Here is a 26,052-nt window from a genome sequence, read left to right as displayed (position 1 = left end):
CAGGCATCACCTGTGCCTATTATGATTCCAGGCCTTCAGGAGGCCCTAGCTCAGATTCTGACAGCGTGTACCGACCTTGCTCAGGCAGTCTCTATCTTGACGGCCGCAACCACTTCTCAAGCCAGGGGAGGCACTCAGACTCCCGTCGCTCGCACACCCGAACAGGTTGTTCAGGGACTTCAGACACCAGAGGCACCACCAGGCCAGCCGGTTGCAGCTGCACAGGATTATGTGGTTCCTGTTATGCCTGAAGATGACCAGCGTAGGTTGGAGAGGTATGGGAGACTCCAGCCACCACCTTTCAGTGGCACAGAGAGAGAGGATGCTCAGGACTTCTTGGACAAGTGTTAGAGGATACTCCGTACTGCTGGTATTCTAAAGACTTGTGGGGTCTCATTCACTACTTTTCAGTTCTCCGGGGCTGCACTCAGATGGTGGGAGACTTACGAGAGGTGTAGGCCTGTTGGCGCAACACCCCTTACTTAGCAGCAGTTCTCCGTGGTCATTTTAGAGAAGTTCGTGCCTCGATCCCGTAGAGAGGAGCTGTGCAGGCAGTTTGAGCGGCTTCGCCAGGGTGATATGTCTGTGACACAGTATGAGATGCGGTTCTCCTACTTGGCCCATCATGCGATATGGTTGGTTCCCGCGGACATGGAGAGGATCATGAGGTTTATTGATGGTCTCACTTTTCGGCTACAATTGCTTATGAACAGAAAGAGGGTGTCTAGTTCTACCTTTAATGAGGTTGTCGACATTGCTCGACAGATTGAGATGGTTCGCGGTCAGGAGAGGGTTGAGAGGGAGGCCAAGAGGCCTCGTGGACAGGGTGGATTCTGCGGTGCTCCTTTTAGGGTTCAGTTTTAGCACGGTAGAGGTCGTCATTTCAGACAAGCTCAGTCAGCTCAGCCATTTCACTCTGGTGCATCATCTGACCATGATTCTCATAGTTCTCATCAGGGCCACTCATCACTTAGGGCCCTTCCAGCTCAGAGTTCATCCCGTGCTCCACCAGTTCAGGGCTTCTCTATGCCAGGTTCTTCTACTGGTTATCCCGGTACTCGGGGCTCCCTTCAGTTCCCGCCACCAGCACCAGGGAGTTGTTTTGAGTGTGGGGAGTTTGGGCATATATGGAGGCAGTGTCCTCGTCGTCTTAGAGGTCTATCTCAGCAGAGGAGTCAGCCTTCGACTTCAGCACTAGTTACTTCACTACCCGCCCAGCCAGTTTGGGGTGGAGGTCCGTCAACTAGGGGTCGCCCTAGAGGGAGATACAGATCAGGGGGTAGCCACGCCTGTTTCTATGCCCTCCCTGGTAGACCAGATGCTATTGCTTCAGATGCTGTGGTTACAGGTATTGTCTCAGTTTGTCACAGAGATGCCTCAGTATTATTCGACCCTAGTTCTACGTATTCATATGTTTTCTCGTATTTTGCCCATTTTTTGGATATGCCTCGTGAGTCTTTAGTTTCATCTGTTCATGTATCTACTCCTGTGGGCGATACTATTGTTATGGATCGCGTATATCGGTCATGTGTGGTAACTATTGGGGGTCTGGAGACCCAAGTGGACCTTTTGCTGCTCAGTATGGTTGACTTTGATGTGATATTGGGTATGGATTGGTTATCTCCATGTCATGCTATTCTAGATTGTCATGCTAAGAAGGTGACGTTGGCTATGCCGGGATATCCGAGGGTTGAGTGGAGCGGTTCTGTAGATTATGTACCAAGTAGGGTGATTTCATATTTGAAGGCTCATCGTATGGTTGAGTAGGGTTGCCTATCTTATTTGGCTTTTGTGAGGGATGTTAGTGCAGAGACTCCTGTCATTGATTATGTTCCGGTGGTACATGATTTTCCGGATGTGTTTCTTGCAGACCTGCGGGGCATGTCGCCTGACAGAGATATTGACTTCGGTATTGACTTGGTGTCAGGCACTCAACCTATTTCTATTCCACCGTATCATATGGCACCAGCGGAGTTGAAGGAATTGAAAGAACAGCTTCAGGAACTCCTTGATAAGGGGTTTATTCGGCCTAGTGTGTCCCCTTGGGATGCACCGGTTCTATTTGTGAAGAAGAAGGATGATTCCATGAGGATGTGCATTGATTACATGCAGTTGAACAAGGTCACAGTCAAGAACAAGTATCATTTGCCTCGTATTGATGATTTATTTGACCAGCTTCAGGGAGCGAGGGTGTTCTCTAAGATTGATTTGAAGTCCGGTTATCACCAGCTGAAGATTCGGGATTCAAATATTTCTAAGACATCTTTCAGGACCCGATATGGCCATTATGAGTTCTTAGTGATGTCTTTTGGGCTGACCAATGCCCCAACAACATTCATACATTTGATGAACAGTGTATTCCAGCCCTATTTGGACTCATTCGTTGTTGTATTCATTGATGACATCCTGGTGTACTCTCATAGCCAGGAGGAGCACGCTCAGCATTTGAGGATTGTATTACAGATATTGAGGGAGGAGAAGCTTTATGCAAAGTTCTCCAAATGTGTTTTTTGGCTCAGTTCAGTAGCATTCTTGGGACACGTGGTGTCCAGTGAGGGTATTCAGGTGGATCCAAAGAAGATAAAGGCAGTGCAGAGTTGGCCTAGACCGTCCTCAGCCACGGAGATTAGGAGCTTCCTTGGTTTGGCGGGTTATTACCGTCGCTTTATGGAGGGATTTTCATCTATTGCATCGTCCTTGACCAAATTGACCCAAAAAGGTGCTCTATTCAGGTGGTCAGATGAATGTGAGGAGAGCTTTCAGAAGTTCAAGACTGCTTTGACCACAACTCCAGTGTTAGTTATGCCATCAACTTCGGGTTTTTACACCGTGTATTGTTATGCCTCAGGATAGGCATTGGTTGTGTTTTGATGCAGGAGGGTAAGGTGATTGCCTATGCCTCACGCTAGTTGAAGACCCATGAGAAGAATTATCCTGTCCATGATATTGAGTTAGCAGCCATTGTTCACGCCTTGAAGATTTGGCATCATTATTCGTTTGGGGTTCATTGTGAGATCTATACTGATCACCGGAGTCTGCAACATCTATTCAAGCAGAAGGATCTTAATTTGCGTCAACGGAGATGGTTGGAGCTTCTTAAGGACTATGATATCACTATTTTGTACCATCCGGGGAAGGCCAATGTGGTGGCCGATGCTTTGAGTCGCCGGACGGAGAGTTTGGGGAGTTTAGCATATCTTCCGGCAACAGAGAGACCTTTGGCATTGGATGTTCAGGCCTTAGTGGGCCATCTTGTGAGATTGGATATTTCGGAGCCGAGTCAGGTGTTGGCTTGCGTGGTCTCCAGGTCTTCTCTTTTTGACCATATCAGGGAGCGTCAATATGATGACCCCCACTTGCTCGTTCTTCAGGACATGGTTCAGAGAGGTGATGCTAGGGATGTGACTACTGGTGATGACGACGTGTTGAGGATGCAGGGCTGGATATGTGTGCCTAATATAGATGGGCTTCGAGAGTTGATTCTTGAGGAGGCCCACAACTCGCGGTATTCGATCCATCCGGGTGCCGCGAAGATGTACCAGGATTTGAGGCAGCACTATTGGTGGAGGCAGATGAAGAAGGATATAGTTGGGTTTGTGGCTCGGTGTCTCAATTGTCAGCAAGTTAAGTATGAACATCAGAGACCGAGTAGTTTACTTCAGAGATTAGAAATCCCAGAGTGGAAGTGAGAGAGGATCACCATGGACTTCGAAGTTAGGCTCCCACGGACTTCGAGGAAGTTCAATGCTATTTGGGTGATTGTGGATCGGCTAACCAAGTCCGTGCACTTCATTCCAGTTGGTACAACTTACGATTCAGAGCGGTTGGCTGAGATTTACATCCAAGAGATTGTTCGCCTGCATGGTGTCCCAGTTTTCATCATTTCTGATAGGGGCACTCAGTTTACATCGCAGTTTTGGAGGGCAGTTCAGCGAGAGTTAGGTACTCAGGTTGAGTTGAGCACAACTTTTCACCCTCAGACAGACGGGCATTCCGAGCGCACTATTCAGATATTGGAGGACATGTTGCGTGCTTGTGTCATTGACATTGGGGGTTCATGGGACCAGTTTCTGCCACTCATGGAGTTTGCATATAAAAATAGTTATCAGTCGAGTATTCAGATGGCTCCGTACGAGGATTTATATGGGAGGAGGTGTAGATCTCCAGTTGGATGGTTTAAGCCGGGTGAGGCTAGGCTCTTGGGTACAGACTTGGTCCATGATGCATTAGATAAGGTTAAATTTACTCAGGAGCGGCTTCGCATGACGCAGTTTAGGCAGAACAGTTCTGCGAATAGGAAGGTCCATGATGTATCTTTCATGGTTAGGGAGAAGGTTTTGCTGAAGGTATCACCCATGAAGGGTGTTATGAGGTTTGGGAAGAGGGGCAAGTTGAGCCCCCGGTTTATTGGGCCTTTTGAGGTGCTTCAGAGGATAAGGGAGGTGGCTTATAAGCTTGCCTTGCCACCCAACTTTTCGAGTGTGCACCCAGTGTTTCATGTTTCCATGCTCCGGAAGTATATTGGAGATCCATCCCATGTTTTGGATTTCAACACGGTTCAGTTGGAGGGTGATATGACTTATGATGTGGAGCTGGTGGCTATTTTGGATCGGCAGGTTCGAAGGTTGAGGTCAAAGGATATAGCTTCAGTGAAGGTGCAGTAGAGAGGTCAGCCTGTAGAGGAGTCCACCTGGGAGACCGAGCGGGAGATGCGGAGCAGATATCCACGCCTATTCGAGACTCCAGGTATGTTTCTTAATCCGATCGAGGATGAACGGTTATTTAAGAGGGGGAGAATGTAACGACCCGGCCAGTCGTTTCAGGAGTTATAGCCCCATTTCTGTTTCCTTTATGCTCTTAAGCTATATTATGATATACCGGGTAAGTTGGTTCGGGTCCGGAGTGGTTTCGAAGTGGAATGAGACACTTAGTCTCTAAAGTAGAAGCTTAAGTTGAAAAAAGTCAACTGGATATTTACCTATGTGTAAACGATCTCGGATTTGAATTATGATGGTTTCGGTAGCTTTGTTAGGTGATTTTGGACTCAGGAACGTGTCCGGAATGTGATTTGGAGGTCCGGAGTGGAATTAGGCTTGAATTGGCAAAAGTTAAAAATTTGGCGATTTCGGTCGCCATTGGAAAATTTGATATCTGGGTCGGAATGGAATTTTGGAAGTTGGAGTAGGTTCGTAGTGTCATTTGTGACGTGTGTGCAAAATTTGAGGTCATTCGGATGTGGTTTGGTTGGTTTCGGCATCGGTTGCCGAATTTAGAAATTTAGAAGTTCTTAGGCTTGAATCCGAGGGTAATTTGGTGTTTGGATGTTGTTTTGAGTGATTCGAAGGTTCGACTAAGTTTGTATGTTGATATATGACTTGTTGGTATTTTTGGTTGAGGTCCCGAGGGCCTCGGGGTGATTCCGTGTGGTTAACGGATTTGTCGAAGTTGGAAAATGCAGCTGAAGCTGCTGCTTCTGCTATTTCCGAACCTGCGGGAGGAAGAGTCGCAGCTGCGAGGCCGTTGGTGCGCCTGGGAAGTCCGCAGGAGCGGGTAGTGCTGGGCTAGGCAGGATGCGCAGGTGCGAGTTGGAGGTCGCATCTGCGAGCCTGCAGGTGCGAAGCCTAGGGCGCAGATGCGAAAAGGGGGACACTGGGCAGGCTTCGCAGAAGCGGAGGAAACGCGCAGGTGCGGGATTTTGGGCCGCAGATGTGGAACCTGGGCTCCTAAGTGAGTTCTGCACCTGCGATGGATTTTCCGCAGGTGCGGTTGCGCAGAAGCATGAAATTTGTCCGCAGGGGCGAAAAACCTAGGCAGAAACCATAAATAGAACCCTTCGCGAATTTGGTTTATTTCCACCATTTTCAAGTCGGGTTTTGGAGCTTTTGGAGTGATTTTGAAGGGTGATTCAAGGGCTATCAGTGAGGTAAGTTGCTTGAGCCCTAATACTTGTATATATGGTGATTTCCCGTTGTTTAATCATGTAATTTGTGAAAATGAGGGGATTATGGCTTGGGATTTTGGAGAGTTTAATTTAAGGAATTGAGGGGCCAAATGGCGTCGGATTTTGTTAAATTTCATATGTATGGACTCGTGAGTGGATGAGCTTCCTAGTTTTGCAAATTTTGTTGGATTTTGAGACATGGGCTCGGGGGCCAGGTTGAGCCAATTTTGGATTTTGGGCTAATTTGATAGTTTTTCTTGTGGAATTCATTCCATTAGCGTATATTGATGGTATTGTAATGATTGTGAATAGATTCAGAGCATTTGGAGGCCGAGTCGAGAGGCAAGATCATTGCAGGGTAGAGATTTGACCAGTTTGAGGTAAGTAACGATTGTAAATCTAGTCCTGAGGGTATGAAACCCCGGATTTCGTATCATTTTATGATTTTGAAGTGACACACATGCTAAATGACGGGCATGTGGGCGTGCACTGCCGTAGCAACAGTGAAGTTGCATATTTTGTTGAAACTATATGATACTTATTTGTTTTAGAAAGAGTTTCTGTAAATTGGGCTGAATGCCATGTTTTGGGCCTTGTGCCAGTGCTGTTTGGACCCTTATGGGCCTTTTCATACTATCCTCTAACTGTTTTCGATTGAAAATCTATACTCAGTCATGGTTATACTTGTTTACTGCATAACCCAGTTTTATGACTCTATTTTGATGCATATAAATGTTGTTTTGGGCTGAATGCCCTGTTTTTACTGAAATGCCCGAGTGGCTTGAGAGGTTTATGACTGAGTGAGGCCGAGGGCATGATTTGTGAGGATATTTATGGGATCGGGCTGCATGCCACAACATGTTCGATATAGGCCGAGGGCCTGAGTGATTTATGCCATGATTTGGCTTGATATAGCGCTTGGGCTGAAGGAGCCCCTCCGGAGTCTGTACACACCCCTAGTGAGCGCAGCTACCTATTGAGTGCGAGTGCCGAGTGCTGAGTGACTGAGAGGCATGAGTGATTGTGAGGTATGCCCGAGTGGCAAGAGTGATTGTGAGGTATGCCCGAGTGGCAGGAGTGATTGTGAGGTATGCCCGATGGGCTGTATATGAGTGATATTTTGCCCGAGGGGCTGTTTATGATTTCATCATTTTTTCTTACCTTTGCATTGAGCCTATGTTTGAAAAACTGTTGAAAAATATCTTTACATGATTTTTACTGGAACCAGGTTTAAACGAGATGATTTGATTCACACACTAATTTTTAAAGCATGCTGTACTTTACTGAATTTTTTGTGATTTGAACTTGATATGCTTTATTGCTTATCACTACTGCTCAGTCTTTATTTATTATTTTTACTTACTGAGTTGACGTACTCACGTTACTCCCTGCATCTTGTGTGCAGATCCAGCAGTAGCTGGGCACGGTAGCGGTTGTTGATTATTCTAGTTGTAGATTTTCTCGGGGATAGCAAGGTAGCTGCTTGGCGATCGCAGCCCCTGCTCTTCTCCCTCTTATCTTCCTTTAGTTGTATTTAGCAATTTTCTAGACTATGTTAGTCTTGATATTATCAGACAAATGGTAGTAGATGCTCATGACTAGTGACACCCCGATGTCGGGCTTTTCTTTTCCGCACTTTTATTTTGATTTGAACTCATTTACGAAGGTTTTTATGCTAAATAACATTGAAATTATCTTTGAAATGAAAATATCGGTTTGTTTTGGAAATGAGTCGGCTTGCCTAGTTCCACGATAGGCGCCATCACGACAGGTGTTAGTTTGGGTCGTGACAGGCCTGAATGCTAGTATATAAACCCGCAACAAACCTCCGCACTCTCTCCGCCTCATTAGGGAGTATCATAAGTGCATGGCGAGATAACTCAGAGAACCTCACCTCACAATCGATCACTGACATCTGACCCTGCTGGAGCTACTCAAACTGAAACTGCAACTCTTCCCTCTGGGAGGGTGGAATATACCTGTCCAGGAAAATACAGGTGAACCTGTCCCAAGTCATGGGAGGAGAATCTGCTGGTCTGCCAAGAAGATAAGACTTCCACCATCTACGGGTTCTGCCTTCTAGTTGAAAAGTAGCAAAGTCAACCCCATGAGACTCCAATATCCTCATGTTGTACAGTCTATCCTTGCACCGATCAATGAAATCCTGGGGATCCTCATGTCGCTCACCCCCAAAGACAGGAGTCTAGTCCATCTGTCCAATAGTTTCTGCGGATAAACGACTGCAGTTGGCCTGGGCTCAGGTGTAGCTGCTGCCACTGACTGGGCTCCACCCATGGGTAGTGCACCCTGGGTTTGATATACAACAGTTGCCTGTCCAGGAGCCTGTGCGGTCGGAGTCTGTGCTCTCGCGCCTGCCTGAGATGTGGCTGGGTCTGCCGGAAATAAACCGGCCTTAGTCATAGTGTCCATGAATTGCAGCATACGACCCATGACATCCTGAAATCCCGGTGCAGATGTGAAATCCACCGTAGCTGGCTTTGCCACAGGCACCTCACCCTGTTCCTCAATAGTGGGATTCTCTGCTGGACCCACTAGCGGCATAACTGGAACAATCCTGGGATGTCCTCGTCCCCTACCATGGGTTGGAGCCCTCCCTCGGCCTCTGGCAACTGGGGGAGTAGCTCTTCCCTGGTTTGGAACCTCATTAGAGCGCGTTCTCACCATCTGTGAGAGAATAAGAGAAAGATATTTAGTACTACATCAGTTGCATGATGGAAGATAAAGAAAGGTAGTTTCCTAACACCCTATAGCCTCTCGAAGATAAGTACAGACGTCTCCGTACCGATCTGCAAGACTCTATTAGGTTTGCTCATAACTTGTGAGACCTACGTGAACCTAGTGCTCTGATACCATGTTGTCACGACCCAATTTCACCTATAGGTCATTGTTGTCTGGAATTAAATAGACAGAATAAAAATTCAGGAAGAGGCACTAGTTGCTGCACAATGGCTCAGAAGGGCAGCTCACTACTAAGCCTCTGGATATCGAGGGTGCGCGCCGATAGGTCCAACAATAGCACTTCTCTCAGGTCCTGCACAAAAGTGCAGCAAGTGTAGCATGAGTACGTAAACAACGTGTACCCAATAAGTATCAAGCCTAATCTCGAAGAGGTAGAGACGATATGGCCGACTTTGACACTCACTAAGGGTCAATAATAATAATGAAAGTAAAACTAGAATATCTAAATCAACATGATTCACAGAGTCAACAATAATTTTATTTAACCAGCAGAAATAATTAAATTCCTTCAAATACAACAATTTCCAATCTATTAATTAAATTCACAAACTGCAATTAAAATAAAAGGTATCGTATAATAATACTAATTATTATTAGGCACGATTTCTTCCGAGGTCACACGGCCCGATCCAGAGTGTCGTGTACACTGCCGAGGGACATACGGCGCGATCCATAGATGCATTTATACTGCCGAGGCATTCGGCCTGCTCCACAAGAAAGGAAGACATTTTCTTATGTACCTCCGAAAGGAGAGTATATTTATTATAGATTAATTCGAGAGGATGAATAATTTCTTTTAACAAATAAATTAATTTAAGCAGAAAATTAAGTATATAAGATTTTCATCTTTTGCTATCTTTCCCTAACAATTCACAATATATATCAATTAATTAATTAAATAAAGGATATAATTTACACATATAGTTCATGCTTTGAATCCTAAACTACCCGGACTTTAGCATAGATAGTAGCTACGTACGGACTCTCGTCACCTCGTGCGTACGTAGCTACCACAATTAACAACAATTATCAATTTAATCACCTATGGGGTAAATTTTACCTTACAAGATTAGACAAGGGATTTACCTTGTCTCAAAGTCCACTTTCCGATCAAAATGTCGCGTAAAAACTTCAATTCGGTGCCGAAAATTCCGAAACTATCAAAAGTTATATAAAATAATTAATACATGTTCAATAATTCAAAATTCATCTATTAAATAAATTATCCTATCCAAAATGGTAAAATTCCTAAAATTTACACCGCGCCCACGTGCCCGGATTCCAAAAATTTTCGGATGAAAACGTTACCTATAATCTCAAGAACTCAAATATATAATTTCTATTCTATTCCATAACCATTTTCGTGGTTAAAATCTCATTTTTATATGAATCTAGGTTTTTCATCTAAACCCTTGATTTCTAAGATTTACCGGTTATAATCTACCCATAATCTATGTATTTAACTCAAGGTGCGATCATACTAGAAGCTGGAAGCTTCAGCTCTTCTTTAAAATTCCAAAATTGGTTCGAGCCTCATCCGGTTAACACTCGGGTCCCCCGGAGCCCCGCCCGAATATACCAACAGGTTTAAAATCATAAAACAGACTCGCTCGAACTCTCGGAATGTGTAAAACAACATCAAACCTAAGAATCATACCCCAAACCAAATTGATTCAACTTAAAAATTTCAAATTCTTCAAACTTACTCTGAGCGCGCCAAAATATACTTATACTACTCGGAATGATACCAAATTTTGCGTGCAAGTCTTAAATCACTATACGGAACTATTCCCAAACTCGGAATTTCAAACGGACCTCGATTACTCCAAAACCTATTCCAAACCAAATTTAAAGAACTTTAAACTTTAAAATAGTTGATTTTCACTATTAAGTGCTAAATCGCTCCCGAGTTATCTAAAACCCGATTTGAACATACGCCCAAGTCCGAAATCATCATATGAACCTATTGGAACCGTCAAATCTTGATTCCGGGGTCGTTTTCTAAAAATATTGACCGAAGTCAAACTTGGCCTTTTAAAGCCAAACTAAGGAACCAATTATTCCGATTTCAACCCGATTACTTTCAAAATTCTGAACCAACTACCCCCGCAAGTCATAAATTAATAAGAGTATATACGGGGAATTCTATTTAGGGGAACGGGGTTCTAAAAGTCAAAATGACCGGTTGGGTCATTACATTTTGTTCTATACTCCATGGAACTGGGTTTTTCCTAAGACACTTATATAGTGGTTCGCAGATTTTCCTAATGTTAGGGATGAAGTCTGCAACGTAGTTAAGTCTTCCTAAGAACCTTTGTAATTGGGTTTTGTCTGTTATTTCATCGGGGAACTTGGATTAGATCTCAGTGGCTCTATAGATTGGTTTGTAGGTTCCTTGGTATAGGTCGTATCCTAAGAATCTGATAGTTGTCTGGAACAACTTAATTTTCTTAGAACTTACTACTAAACTATTATGTTTTACAATCTTAAAGAATGTATTTAAGTGTTTAAAATGAGAATCTATATCCTCTGAGAATATTAGAACATCATCAATATAAACTATCGACATATTACTATACGGGTTGAATATATTATTCATAATATTTTGGAATTCTGATGGGGCATTCTTTAACCCGAAAGGCATAATATTTCACTCATATTGTCCAAAGGGGACATTGAAAGCAGTTTTGTATTTATCTTTTTTGCTAATTTGAATTTGCTAGAAACTTGACTTCATGTCAAATTTGCTATAGATATTAGCTTTGTAAGTTCTTTTTAACAAATCTCTTTTATTAGGTATTGGGTACCTAATCCATTGTAGGACTTTGTTTAACGGTTTATAATTAATAACAAGTCTAGGAGCTCCTCTTTCTTTTTCTGCGCTATTGTTAACGTAGAAAGCTGCACAACTCCATGGTGATTTTGACGGTCTTATAATCTTCTTTTTAAGGAGATCATTAATTAATTTTTTTTGAAACTTTCATAAGTTCATGATTCATTTGAATAGGCCTAGCCTTAGTGGGTATGTCATGTTCTGTAAATTCATTTATTTAAGAAAGTTCAACTACATGCTTTTTCCTTTCTCAGAAGGCATTGGGTAATTCTGAACAAACTTCAAGTTCGAGTTTTTCTTGAAATTTTTTAATCTTTTCCTCCATTCCCGTGGTTTTTAAAGTTTATTCAATTTTGTGAACTTTTATATAATTTTTAAATAATTTACCTGATTTGAAAGCAGGTTTAATTTAAAAATAGTTTTTGATTTAAGGAAGTCACTTTCCTCTTTGGAGATGGAATTTAGATAAGGGGATTTTATTTTCTTTCCTAATATTGTGGTGCAAATTGCATCCAAGTTATAATGATATGATTTAATTTGGGTTATAAATAGTATTACTAGGATAATTTCTTCGTTTATATCCCTGGTTACCACAAAATCGTTTATAAAGCAGATTCCATCATTACATATGTGGGCTTTTGATAACTTATTATTTATCTTTAATTTTTCTCCTGTGGCGAAATATAATTTTGTAGTACTCTTTTCAAGGTACTTGGTTGGTATTATTCCTTCCATTATGCAATTTCTATCTCCACTTGCTTTGGGCTTTTGCTTTTGTAATTTTGGCCACAGCTGTACCACTAACTGAATCGTCATCATTTTTTGAATTATCAACTTCTATGAAATATTTACCAATTGTTTCTTTCTTATTGGCTACTTGTAATATTTTTTTTGTAAGATTTTGAATTTCTATTTTGTCAAGCCTAAGCTTAACCGCTTTTATTTTATCTTTTACAAATTTTAATTCTATCTGTAGATGTTGAATAGTGGGTTTATCATCTTTGACCGGAAATCTATTCATAAACTCTTTCATATTAAAAGGTTCTATTTTATTATGATTTCCTTTCTGATTAATGATGATATTTTTAATTTTGTTAAATATTTTCTTTTAGTATCTTCATCATCTATATGATTAATGATATCAAATAAGACTTCTTTGGAGTCGTTAGTAAGGACTTTAATTGAATTTGGCCGCACACACATATTGCACCAGTGTAGCTACAGTTGTCTTCTTTAGAGCTACTGCTACTGTCTAAGCTATATGCCATATTGATTAATTCATCGTCACTGTCATAATAGCTTTCATCTGATGATGACGACGATGTGCTGTTATCATTTTGTTCAAGAATAACGAATAACTTTTCTTTAGTATTTTCATCAATTTGTAAGGTGTTAACCTTTTTCTTTTTCTTGTTGGTGACTCGACATTCATTAGCTATATGCCATATCTTTCCACATGACCAACATTTATCACCGTGTTCTTTTTTAGAACGCCTTTTGAACCTTCTCTTTTTAGGGGTTCCTTCTTTCTTTTCTTAACGCTTATTCTGTCTTTTGGATTTTTCAGAAGTTTTTTTTATGTTGTTTTGCTCTTTTAGATGGAGCAGAAATTGTTTTAAATCCAAAGTCTTGGCAGAAATTGCCTAACTCTGTTTTGGATTGAAGTATGTCTTTTTTAATAAGACTTTTAAGTTTTAGGTCTGTACATAAGTCAAGGCATGTTACATTAATAAAACTGATTAAATCCCCATATGTAATTCCAATTTTATGAAGGTTTTTTTTATAGATTTGACTTTCTGCCAAACTATCTATGTTCTATTCTGTAATTCCATTTCCGTTATGTCTGGCGCTAGTTAAATAGATATCTTCTTCGAATTGAACATCTGGGAATGATGCTCTACCATAGTAATTCTTTTTGTTAGAATGTCTTGGGTCATTAGTAATTCTATTGAGTTCGGAGTCAATAGTTTTGATTGTAGAGATCGTTTTTATTTTATTAATTGCTTCGGAAATTTCTTTAGAAGTTTTTATTAAATTTTCTAATCTTTTCCTTTTATCAGGGAAGTCTTCTTTTGCCTTTAAAGCATTATATTCGTTTTCAATAGAACTTAATTTATTTTGTAAATTATGAAGTTCTATGGTTTTTTTATTTTTATTAGTGCTAGCATGGTTGAAAGATGTATCTTCTTTACATATTGTTAATTTTGTTTTAAGCTGTTCTTCAATTCTTTCCAGAAGCTTATCTGTAAAGTTAAATTTTTCTTTTAATTCAGAAAACTTCTCTTTAGAATATTCTGGAAGTTTTATTATTGGATGTGTTTTCATTTTATGGGTTGTTATGGACCTTGTGGGAACCCCTAGTTTATTGGTATCATTTAGTTGATTTGATACCACATGTAATAGGTTATTTGTGTAATTATTTTGCAAAATAATTTTATTAATATCTTTGTTAGTTGGTCCACTTTCAGTGTGAACGCTTTATCTTTTGAAAGGGGAAGCTGTGATTACTTCACTTTGAACTGGTATTAGAATTTCTTCTAAGGTTGGAGTAGTGGATTCTATTATACCCTTATTTTTGGTATACCATTTATTAACTAACATTTTAAGGGATTCCTTTTGATTTGGAATCGGTCCTGTTATTTCAAACCATTTAAAGAATTCAATATCACATTTGATTCTTTTTAAATATTTAATTCATTTGTCTTTAAAAGATAATCTTTGTTTTAAGGAATACGTATCTATGTACCATTTTCTATTAATAATATTGTTGGGGTGTAACCACTGGGCATCCAGACTTTTCCAATCTATTTCAAAATCATCGGCTCAGATTACTGTTAATTGATCAATTATCTCTGTAGCTGGGCTTCTTGGGGTAGCTACAAAGGGTCTATTTTGATAAATAACTTGTGGAACAATTTTGTTAAATCTACCCCCTTGAGTTTTGTGTTAATTTCTTCAATTAATTCTACATTACTTTTGTTACTTCCATTATCTTCCGGGGGTTTGGAAGAAGAAGGTCTGGTAAAGGACATTCTTCTACTGGAAGAAGTTTTACTAGCTGAGCCTGATCTTAAAAACTTTAAGTCAATGGCTCCTGTTGGATATTGAATTACTTGTTCGATGAAAGAACTTTCAGGTTCATATTTTGGTTGGGTGATGTCATGACCCAAAATCCACCTTGCAGAGATGGCACCTAACCCTACCCGCTAGGTAAGCCAATTATCAACTATCCAATTCCAATAATAATTATTAAAGCAATTTAAGTAAAGAAAAATCTTAATCTTATTGTTACATCTCGCGTTTTTCGTACGTTAAAATTTCGTCTTTAGTTAATTGACGTAGATTCGGGGATGAGATTTTCTTGAGATTATAAGCATTATGCTATTTCAAACACGTGATGAGTAAATTCGTGAAGGAGAGAAGGAAAGCAAATAGAAGAAAATGAGTTTCGTCAAAGTTTGGCAATTTGGGATAAAATACGGTCCAAGCTATAATACCCCGTATTTATGGACTAGTGCCATACAAGGTACCATATGACCATGATAGAATGGTGTATAAAGTGTATTAAAAATGAGTAGTACTTTAAGTAATTTGAGATAATTCTTAATTATGTGAGTAATTTGTTAATTATCGGGTAACGGAATATTACCTAATTAACTAATGAATTATGGGATAAGATTAAAAAAATTCCACCCCCACGTGACAGCAAGCCACTACTTAAAATATATGACTCTTAGTCATATTGGGTTAATGGATTGTCAAACAAAATGAAGACAGGCTCGTTCAATGCCAACACTTGTGATCCTGCATGCAATCCATTTCCACTGTCAACAATCAGTATTACAAACAAATAGTAGTCAATGTCCATATGAGCCTTCTTTTCCATTTCCACTTCCCTAAGCAAGAAAGATACAACTAAAATGAAGAAACCTTCAAAAGATTGAGGCGTCTAATATCTCACTTTGTTGAAAATACAATAAAACCACTCTAAATGAGATGCACATTTCGTGTGTCGCTACAAACCTTTGATATACATTCAAGAAAATAATTCGGGAAATAGTACGGATCTGAAGCTAACGTGGAAGGGTACGGATCTTCAATCATTCAAACAGAGATTTTATAGTATCTTAAGCAACGTGAGATTTTGCAATTTAAAGGGAGTACGGTATAATCCTTCTCAAGAATATCACACGGATTTTTTTTACTCCAGGTATGTTAAGGATAAGTCCTTCCTTCATTTTGGCATGATCTCGTAATTATATATGTTTGATAACGAGGCATAAAGAAAAATTCATACTCCTGAATTTATGTATATTTTCCTAGTCTCGTAAGTTACAATATTCTTCTTATCGTGACTTCATATTTAATTGAGTATTGTCTTGTTCTAGTCAAGAGAGCAGAGAGCATATATATGCAGTATTACAGTATTTGTATTACCATCGAGCTATAATCGATGGACAGGCCCCTATTGGGCAACCTCTGATCAGATGGTAAGTTATATACCGAGCATACTGTGTCCGAGCGCCTATGAGCGAGCCCAGTTGGCTGAGATACAAAGCCTAGTATGACCGAGCACCTATGAGCGAGCCTACGGCGACAGAGCAGTTATATATATATATCGAGCCTTATAGGGCCGGACAACTATTTTACTTACTATATTGAGAGAGTTGAGTCAATATCAGCAAGTGAGCATATCTTTAGATTATCTTTGACTTCCAGTTACTTTCAGCTATTATTATTATCAGTTCAGTTTCAGCTTTCAGTTATATTATTGCCTTGCATACTCGGTACAATATTTCATACTGACGTCCCTTTCTCTGGGGATGCTCCATTTCATGCGTGCAGGTTCAGATAGACAGACGGGTAGACCTCCTTAATAGGTGTTGCCCGAGTTTAGCTTTATCGGTAAGCTCCACGTCCTCCGGAGTTGCCGGGTTTAGAAGTTTTGTGTACATCTTGTGTATATATGTATATAGGCTATGGATAGGTCGGGGCCCTATTCCGATCTCAGTACATCTATCCGTAGAGGCTTGTAGACATTTCCTGTCAGTTAGTGCAGTATGTTGGGCTTGTAGGCCTTGTATGTATAATATGTTGGTTTGTCAGCTGTAGTAGCTATGACGGCCTTATCGGCCCCGCCTTATATTGATGTTTAGCCCGTAGTAGTTTTTGTTCAGTTTTATATTTTGCTTCACAAATTGTCTCGCAATATATGGCCCCATGGCCAAAGAATGACATTATATGTTCAGAGTCCCTTAGTCGCAAGTTGATATGCAAGGATAGATGAGGCACCGGTTGCCGGTCTCGCCCCTCGGGTTCGGGGCGTGACAAAGGTGGTATCAGAGCATTTCTATCCTAGAGAGTCTACAAGCCGTGTCTAGTAGGGCCTTGTTTATAGATGTGTTGTGCACCACATTATGTAAGCAGGGAACTACAAGGAATTTAGGAGTTAGTTACCCTTCTTTTAAACCTAAATCGTGCTATAGAACTGAGTTATAGGAAATTTGAGTTAAACTTACGCGTTGGCATTTGCATGCACAAGTGACGGTGACTAGGAAGACTACGGCTAACCAGAGAAGAGATACAACAGTAGGTGAGAGGACTAACAGGGTACCCCCAGTAGATGGGGCCCAATCGGAGGCCTAGGGAGAGACCCCTACTCAGCCATTACCGGCTCCTCCACCACCTGAGGAGATTCCTAGGGAGACCGCACATCCTGTTCCCCTTTCGCTTCCATCCGATCAGTACTTGAGGAGTTCGGTGCATTAGTTGACATAGTTGGTAGCTACCCAGATTGATTGAATGTGATGAGAAGAGTTTGCTTGAGATGTAAAAAGGACTATTGGGTGCTTGATTTCTGTCTTGACGTGACGTATAGTCTCGAGTTATGAGTGTGTTGAAAGATTTTTTTTATGTTGTTTAATTGTGGAACGAAGTAGATTTTCATGTCTTGTTGTGAGTTCAGACTCGGGAAGATTAAGTGATGGCGTAGTAGTTGTGGTTGTGAAAGGTTATAGAAAGTTGTCAGTTTGAAGCTAAGCAGGTGGGTTATCACCTGCGGGGTAATTTACAGATGTGTAATCCTTATGATGTTGTGTGGAGGCTTTCTTTTCTACTAGTGGATTATATTTGTGTGATTTGAGTTTGGATCGGTTGTAAAAAGAAAAATGGAAAGTATATATTCTAAATGCCCTATAGCCTCTCGAAGATAAGTATGGACGCCATCATACCGATCCGCAAGACTCTACTAGACACTTGCTCATGACTTGTAGAACCTATGAACCTAGAGCTCTGATACCACCTTGGCACGACCCAAAATCCCACTAGTCATGATGGCACCTAACCCAACCCGTTAGGTAAGCCAATTTCCAACTATCCAATTCTAATGAAATTAATTAAAAGAAAATATCTAAAACCGATACATCTCCCCAATAACTGGTAGTACAAATCATGAACTTCTAAGAATAGAGTATACAAAGCGGAAATAAAATAAATACTTAGTCTGTTTGAATAATACATAAACAGAGCATTTATAAATCTAAGGCTACCCTGAACAAGAGGCAGCTACAACAACAACGCAGGTACCTCTTCACATCCCACAACCATCGAGCACAGCAACAACAACAGCCAATATCAGTACAACCGACCCCATGTACTGAGTAAGTAACAAACCTAGTCGTAGGTTGAAAGTAGTGACGAGCTTTCACCAAGGTCGGGTCCAAAACCAATAGTCCATAACAATCGATAATAACATAAAGCAAATAATACCATAAGTAACTCAGGGATAAAATACTCAGCCAAGTAATGATTTCAAAAAAAAAAAATTTAGTTCTTTCTTTCAAATACATCAGTGAAAACCCAAATCGTTTGCCGAAGTTGCCAATAATATGAATAGTTTGAAAACAATAAATTTCTCCAAAAATCTTCTCAATAATAAATAATATGTTTCATTTTCCTTCCGGATAACCCGTATAAAACAAATACATCACTATGCCCATCTGTCAAAAATGTGTGAGAAATCATGAATGATGTGATGTTGTACAGCATGAGGAAAAATACATCTCTATGCATGTATGTCATGTGTGCATGCCAATGCGATGCAATTCTGTGATAAAATCATAAACAGCCCCTCGGGCAGAACATCACTCATATACAGCTCCTCGGGCAAACCTCACAGCCACTCGTGCCACTCGGGCCTACCTCACAATCACTCTTGCCACTCTGACATACCTCACAATCACTCATGCCTCCTAGTCACTCAGTACTCGTCACTCGGCACTCGCACTTAGTAGCTACCTGCACTCACTGGGGGTGTGTACTGACTCCGAAGTGGCTCCTTCAGCCGAAGCGCTATAATCTGCACGGACAACTCACGTGCTGCACGGACAACTCACGTGGTATAATAATAAAGTATGATGCAGGCGGGGCCTCACTCAGTCATAAACCTCTCAAGCCACTTGAGCATTTCAGTAAAACAGGGCAATCGGCTCAAAACATTTATATGCATCAAAATAGAGTCATAAAACTGAGTTATGATATGCAATGAAATGAATATTACTGAGTATGAATTTTCAATTTAAAATAAATAATTCACAGCAATATGACCTCTGTGGGTCCCAATAGTACTGGCACATAGCCTCAATCATGATTTTTAATATGCTTTTCAGCTTAATTTCTCTAACTCATAAAACCGCATGGAAAATGCCAAGATTATTTAACTACAAAATTCCACAGAAACAATTATGTCACAATTTCTATAGTGCACGCCCACACGCCCATCACCTAACATGTGCGTCACCTCCCAACAATTCATATAATACATATATTCAGCATTCTACTGTGAATTATTTGTTTTAAATTGAAAATTCATACTCAGTCATATTCATTTTATTACATATCATATCTCAGTCTCTGTTGCTATTTGTTGATTCATCATATCATCATTTTGGGCTAGTTTCATGACATTGTGAGCCCGAGAGACTGGAGAGAATGATGACTACGTGAGGCCGATGGCCTGATTGTGAGGATTATTATGAGATCGGGCTGCACGTCGCAGCATGCCATATTGGCTTTATATACTTTATTATTATGTGGATCGGGGCTGCCCGCCTGCAGCATGCCTAATAGGCTTTATTATAGCACGTGAGTTGTCCGTACGGATACAAATATTGATACTATAGCACGTGAGTTGTTTGTGCAGCACATGAGTTGTCCGTGCAGCACGTGAGTTGTCCGTGCAGATTATAGCGCTTGGGCTGAAGGAGCCCCTCCGAAGTCTGTACACAACCCCAGTGAGCGCAGGTACCTACTAAGTGCGAGTGCCGAGCGATTGGGAGGACTGAGTGACTGTGAGGACTGAGTGACTAGGAGGACTGAGTGAAATGATACTCTAAGAGTATGCATATGATTTTATCACTGAGTTGTATCGCATTGACATGCACATTTGATATACAGGCATAGAGATGCAATTTCATCATGTTGTACAGTATCACGTGATTCATGACTTCTCATACATATTGGCATATGGGCATAGCGATGCATTTTCCACTGGTTATCTAGAAAGAAAATAAAACATCTTATCATTGTTGAAAGGTTTTTCGAGAAACATTACTATTTTCAAACTTACTTATATTTTTGGTAAATAATTTGGATTTTTACTAACACACTGGAAAGGCAGAATTATTTTCAGAAATCATGATTAAGATGAGCATTTTTTCTCTGAGTTACTTCTTTATTACTTGCTTTATATTGTTATGAACTGCTGTTGGTTATTGGTGGTGGACCCGACCTTGGCACAAGCTCGTCACTACTTGCAACCTAAGGTTAGGTTTGTTACTTATTGAGTACATGGGGCCGGTTGTACTCATACTACACTTCTGCACCTTGCGTGCAGATGTTGGTTGTTGATGTTGCTGCGTTCATCGGGAGCTGGATCTGAAGGTGTACCTGCGTTCCGGTTGTATCTGCCTCTTGTTCATGGTAGCCTTAGATACATAAAACTCTGTTTATGTACTTTTCAAACAGATGATGTATTTATTTCATACCAGTTTTGTAAACTCTATTCTTAAAAGTTCATGATTTGTACTACCAGATCTTGGGGAATGAATAAGTGTTACGCCCCGAACCCGGGGGGCGAGACCGGCACCCGGTGCCTCATCTATCCTTGCGTATCAACTTGCAACTAAGGGACTCTGAACATATAATGTCATTCTTTGGCCATGGGGCCACATATTGCGAGACGATTTGCGAAGCAAAATATAAAACTGAACGAAAACTACTACTGGCTAAACATCAATATAAGGCTGGGCCGACAAGGCCGTCATAGCTACTACAGCTGACAAACCAACATATTATACATACAAGGCCTACAAGCCCAACATACTGCACTAACTAACAGGAAATGTCTACAAACCTCTACGGATGGATGTACTGAGATCGGAACAGGGCCCCGACCTATCCATAGCCTATATAAAAATATACACAAGATGTACACAAAACTTCTAAACCCGGCAACTCTGGAGGACGTGGAGCTTACCGATAAAGCTGAACTCAGGCAACACCTACTGAGGATGTCTACCCGTCTGTCTATCTGAACCTACACGCATGAAATGCAGCATCCCTAGAGAAAGGGTGTAACGACCTGGTCGATTGTTTTGAGTATTATAACCTCGGTTCCCTATTTTCTTCTCAAACTATACTTTATAGTTGTTGTGTGACTTGTCGGGGCAATTGGTTCGGGTCCGGTGAGGTTTTGGAATGAATTGGAACACTTAGTTCCAAGGTTTAAAACTAAAGTTGAAATAGTTGACCAGATATTGACTTATGTGTAAACGACCTCGGAATTTAATTCTGATGATTCCAATAGCTCCGTATGGTGATTTTGGACTTAGGAGCGTATCCGGAAAATTATTTGGAGGTCCGCAGTGGAATTAGGCTTGAAATGCCGAAAGTTGAATTTTGGGAAGTTTGACCGGGGGTTGACTTTTTGATATCGAGGTCGGAATCCTATTCTGGAAATTGGAATAGCTTCTTTATGTCATTTATGACTTGTGTGCAAAATTTGAAGTCATTCCGGATTGATTTGATATATTTCGGCACAAGATATAGAATTTGAAAGTTCAAAGTTCATTAGGCTTGAATTGATGTGTAATTCATGGTTTTAGCATTATTTGAGGTGATTTGAGGGTTTTACTAAGTTTGTATGATGTTTAAGGACTTGTTGGTATATTTGGTTGAGGTCCTGAGGGGCTCGGGTGAGTTTTGGATGGTTAACGGATCATTTTTGGCCTTGGTGAGATTGCTGATATCTGCTGCTACATTTTTCTAATTTTCTCTTTCGCGTTCGCGAGTGGGCCCTCGCATTCGTGCTGAGTGTTTCCTGAGTGTTAGGTTTTTTTCTTCCCGTCCGCGAAGGGGAGTACGCGAATGCGAAGGTATGGTCTGTGTGTGCATTGCGAACGCGTGAGAGGTGTCACGTTCGCGAAGAGGAGTGAGGCTATTGGGGACCCCCGGGTCCTTGTTCTAGGCGTTCGCGAGGTGGCGGTCGCGTTCGTGAAGGTCTGAGCTGGTAAAGCTTTGCGTTCATGAAGCCGTGGTCGCATTCGCGAAGGGTAAGATTTGCAAAGCTTCGCGTTCGTGAAGCCACGGTCGCGTTCGCGAAGGGTTAAATTTGTGGGCAGTCGAGTTGTGCTTCGCGAACGCGAGGGACCTGTCGTGTTCGCGAAGAAAAGAGGTCTGGACAGAGAGTTTAAGTTCTAAAAATGGGACTTTGTCCCATTTTCAGTTTTTGACGGATTTGAGCTCGGGAAGAGGCGATTTTCAGGAGTTTTTCAAGGAAAACAATGGGGCAAGTGATTCTAACTCGATTTTTGTTAAATTACACGAATCTATTATTGTTTTTATCAACAAATTAGTGTTTTGGGTTGAAAATAGTAGAAAATTTTATAGATTTTAATTGAGGATTTGAAGGCCGAGTTGTGGTTGGATTTGAGTAATTTTGGTATGGTTGGACTCGTGGTTAGATGAAGGTTCGGATTTTGTGAGTTTTATCGGATTCTGAACCATGGGCCCTACGGGTGATTTTTGGGGCGTAATTTCGGATTTTTGAAAAGTATTAGTATTTTGATATGGAATTAATTCCTATAATTTTTGTGAGCTGAATCAAATTAATTGTGACTAGATTCGAGCCGTTTGGAAGTTGATACGCGCAGAATGGAATTTCTGGAGTATTGCTTAGCTTGCTCGACATTGGATTTGACTTGTTCGAGGTAAGTAAATCTTCTAATCTTGGAATTGAGGGTATGAACCCTGAATATATGTATTTTGTAAAATGTTGGGAGGTTACGCACATGCTAGGTGACGGGCGTGTGGGCATGCACTATAGAAATTATGACATAATTGTTTCTGTGGAATTTTGTAGTTAAATGATCTTGGCATTTTTCATGCAGTTTTATGAGTTAAAAAATTGAGCTAAAAAGTATATTAAAAAAATCATGTTGAGGCTACGTGCCAGTATTATTGGGACCCACATAGGTCATATTGTTATGAATTATTTATTTTAAATTGTAAATTCATACTCAGTCATAATCATTTCATTGCATATCATATCTCAGTCTCTATTGTTATTTATTGATATATCATATCATCATTTTGGGCTATTCTCATGACATTGTGAGCCCATGAGAGAGAGACTGGAGAGATTGATGACTGAGGGAGGCCGAGGGCCTGATTGTGAAGATAGTTTTGGGATCGGGCTGCATACCGCAGCAGGCCATGTTGGCTTTATATATATTATACTATTGCACGTGAGTTGGTCGTGCAGCACGTGAGTTGGTCGTGCGGATCCATATATTATACTATTGCACGTGAGTTGGCTGTGCGGATCCATATATTATACTATTGCACATGAGTTGATCGTGCGGATCCAGATATTATTATAGCACGTGAGTTGTCCGTGCAGCACGTGAGTTGTCCGTGCAACACGTGAGTTGTCCGTGCAACACGTGAGTTGTCCGTGCGTATCCAGATATGATATTATAGCATGTAAGTTGTCTGTGCTTATAACGCTTGGGTTGTAGGAGCCCCTCATGAGTCTATACACACCCCCAGTGAGCGCAGTCGACTATAAATAGGGATCGGGCTGCACGCCGCAGCAGATATTGTATAGCGCTGAGTGATTGAGTGTGTTGAGCATAGTGAGAGAGAGAATACGAGACAGTGAGATTGAGTACTCTGAGAGTGTGAGAACATGAGTACAATCTCTTAGATACATTGCACTGACATGCACACATGACATATATGCATACAGATGTGTTTTCCTCATGCTGTACGGTATCACATTATTCATGATTTCTCTAACATGTTGATAGATGGGCATAGTGATGCATGTGTTTAACACGGGTTATCTGGAAAGAAAATGTAACATATCATTTATTATTGAAAGGATTTTGGAAAAATTATTGCTTTCAATCTTATTCATATTTTTGGAAATTTCGGTAAACTATTTGGATTTTTCACTGATGTACTTGAAAGAAAGAACTATTATTTTTGAAAACATGATTTGGCTGAGCATTTTATCTCTGAGTTACTTCTGATTTTATTTGCTTTATGTTGTTATGGACTGTTGTGGACTAGTGGTTTTGGACCCGACCTTGGTAGAAGCTCATCACTACTTTCAACCTAAGGCTAGGTTTGTTACTTACTCAGTACATGGGGTCGGTTGTACTGATACTACACTTCTGCACATTGCGTGCAGATGTTGGCTGTTATTGTTGATGTGCTTGATGGTTGGGGGATTTGAAGATGTACAAGCATTCCTGTTGTAGCTGCCTCTTGTTCATGGTAGCCTTAGATTTATAAAAGCTCTATTTATGTATTATTCAAACAGACTATGTAATTATTTCATTTCCGCTTTGTATACTTTATTATTAGAAGCTCATGATTTGTACTACTAGTTCTTGGGGGATGTATAAGATTAAGATTTTTATTCACTTAAATTGCTTTAATGATTATTATTGGAATTGGATAATTGAAAGTTGGCTTACCTAGTAGGTTGGGTTAGGTGCCATCACGACTAGTTGGATTTTGGGTCGTGACAAAGAGACGTCAGTACGAAATAACATACCAAGTATGTAAGGCAATAATATAACTGAAAGCTGAAACTGAACTGATAATAATAATAGCTGAAAGTAACTGGGAGTCAAAGATAATCTGAAGATATGCTCACCTGCTAATACTGACTCAACTCTCTCAATATAGTAAGTAAAATAGTTGTCCGACCCTATAAGGCTCGGTATATATATGCAACTGCTTTGTTGTCGTAGGCTCGCTCATAGGCGCTTGGCCATACTAGGCTCTGTATCTCGGCCAACTGGACTCGCTCATAGGCGCTCGGCCACAGTAGGCTCGGTATATAACTTACCTTCTTATCAGAGGTTGCCCAATAGAGGCCTGCCCATCGATTATAGCTCGATGGTAATGAAAATATTGTAATACTGCATATATATGCTCTCTTCTCTGTTAACTAGAACAAGACAATACTCAATTAAATATGAAGTCTCGATAAGGAGAATATTGTTACTTAAGAAACTAGGAAAATATACATAAATTCGGGAGTATGAACTTCTCTTTATACCTCGTTATCAAACATATGTAATTACGAGATCATACCAAAATGAAGGAAGGTCTTAGCCTTAACATACCTGGAGTAGGGAAAAATCCGTGTGATATTCTTGAGAAGGATTACACCGTACTCCCTTAAAATTGCAAAATCTAACGTTGCTTAAGATACTATAAAATCTCTGTTTGAATTATTGAAGATCCATACCCTTCTACGTTAGCTTCATATTTCCTTTTACATTAGCTTCAGATCCGTACTATTTCCCGAATGATTTTCTTGAACGCATATCAAAGGTTTGTAGCGACACACGAAATGTGCATCTCATTTAGAGTGGTTTTATTGTATTTTCAACAAAGTGAGATATTATACGCCTCAATCTTTTGAAGGTTTCTTCATTTTAGTTGTATCTTTCTTGCTTAGGGAAGTGGAAATGGGAAAGAAGGCTCATATGGACATTGACTACTATTTGTTTGTAATACTGATTGTTGATAGTGGAAATGGATTGCATGCAGGATCACAAGTGTTGGCATTGAACGAGCTTGTATTCATTTTGTTTGACAATCCATTAACCCAATATGACTAACAGTCATATGTTTTAGTAGTGGCTTGCTGCCACGTGGGGGTGGGGTTAATCTTATTCCATAATTTATTAGTTAATTAGGTAATATTCCGTTACCCGATAATTAACTAATTACCCACATAATTAAGATTATCTCAAATTACTTAAAGTACTACTCATTTTTAATGCACTTTATACATCATTCTATCATGGTCATATGGTACCTTGTATAGCACTAGTCCATAAATATGGGGTATTATAGCTTGGACCGTATTTTATCCCAAATTTTCAAACTTCGACGAAACTTATTTTCTTCTACTTGCTTACCTTCTCTCCTTCAC

At 40.4% G+C, this 26,052-nt stretch overlaps 1 protein-coding gene across 1 annotated transcript; it reads left to right on the top strand.

The window, feature by feature from the left end:
- Nucleotides 1-651: 651 nt before the first annotated feature.
- LOC138908465 (uncharacterized) lies at nucleotides 652-25,735 on the top strand. Its single transcript, XM_070199132.1, has 3 exons — nucleotides 652-852; nucleotides 958-1,348; nucleotides 25,539-25,735. The coding sequence occupies exons 1-3, from the start codon at nucleotides 652-654 to the stop codon at nucleotides 25,733-25,735; spliced, it is 789 nt and encodes a 262-aa protein (XP_070055233.1).
- Nucleotides 25,736-26,052: the final 317 nt, after the last annotated feature.

The sequence above is a fragment of the Nicotiana tomentosiformis genome, chromosome 3, assembly GCF_000390325.3.
Source record: "Nicotiana tomentosiformis chromosome 3, ASM39032v3, whole genome shotgun sequence".
Taxonomy (NCBI): Eukaryota; Viridiplantae; Streptophyta; class Magnoliopsida; order Solanales; family Solanaceae; genus Nicotiana; species Nicotiana tomentosiformis.
Note: the sequence above shows the minus strand (reverse complement) of the source record. Positions and strands in the feature narration are given on the sequence as shown.

What these genes read in the sequence shown, in the direction of transcription:
- LOC138908465 (XM_070199132.1), top strand. Translation starts at nt 652, where the DNA reads ATGGAGAGGATCATGAGGTTTATTGATGGTCTCACTTTTCGGCTACAA. An exon ending in TCTGCGGTGCTCCTTTTAGG is followed by an intron (nt 853 to 957) that starts GTTCAGTTTTAG and finishes AGTTCTCATCAG; the next exon opens with GGCCACTCATCACTTAGGGC. An exon ending in TTCAGATGCTGTGGTTACAG is followed by an intron (nt 1,349 to 25,538) that starts GTATTGTCTCAG and finishes AATCTTTTGAAG; the next exon opens with GTTTCTTCATTTTAGTTGTA.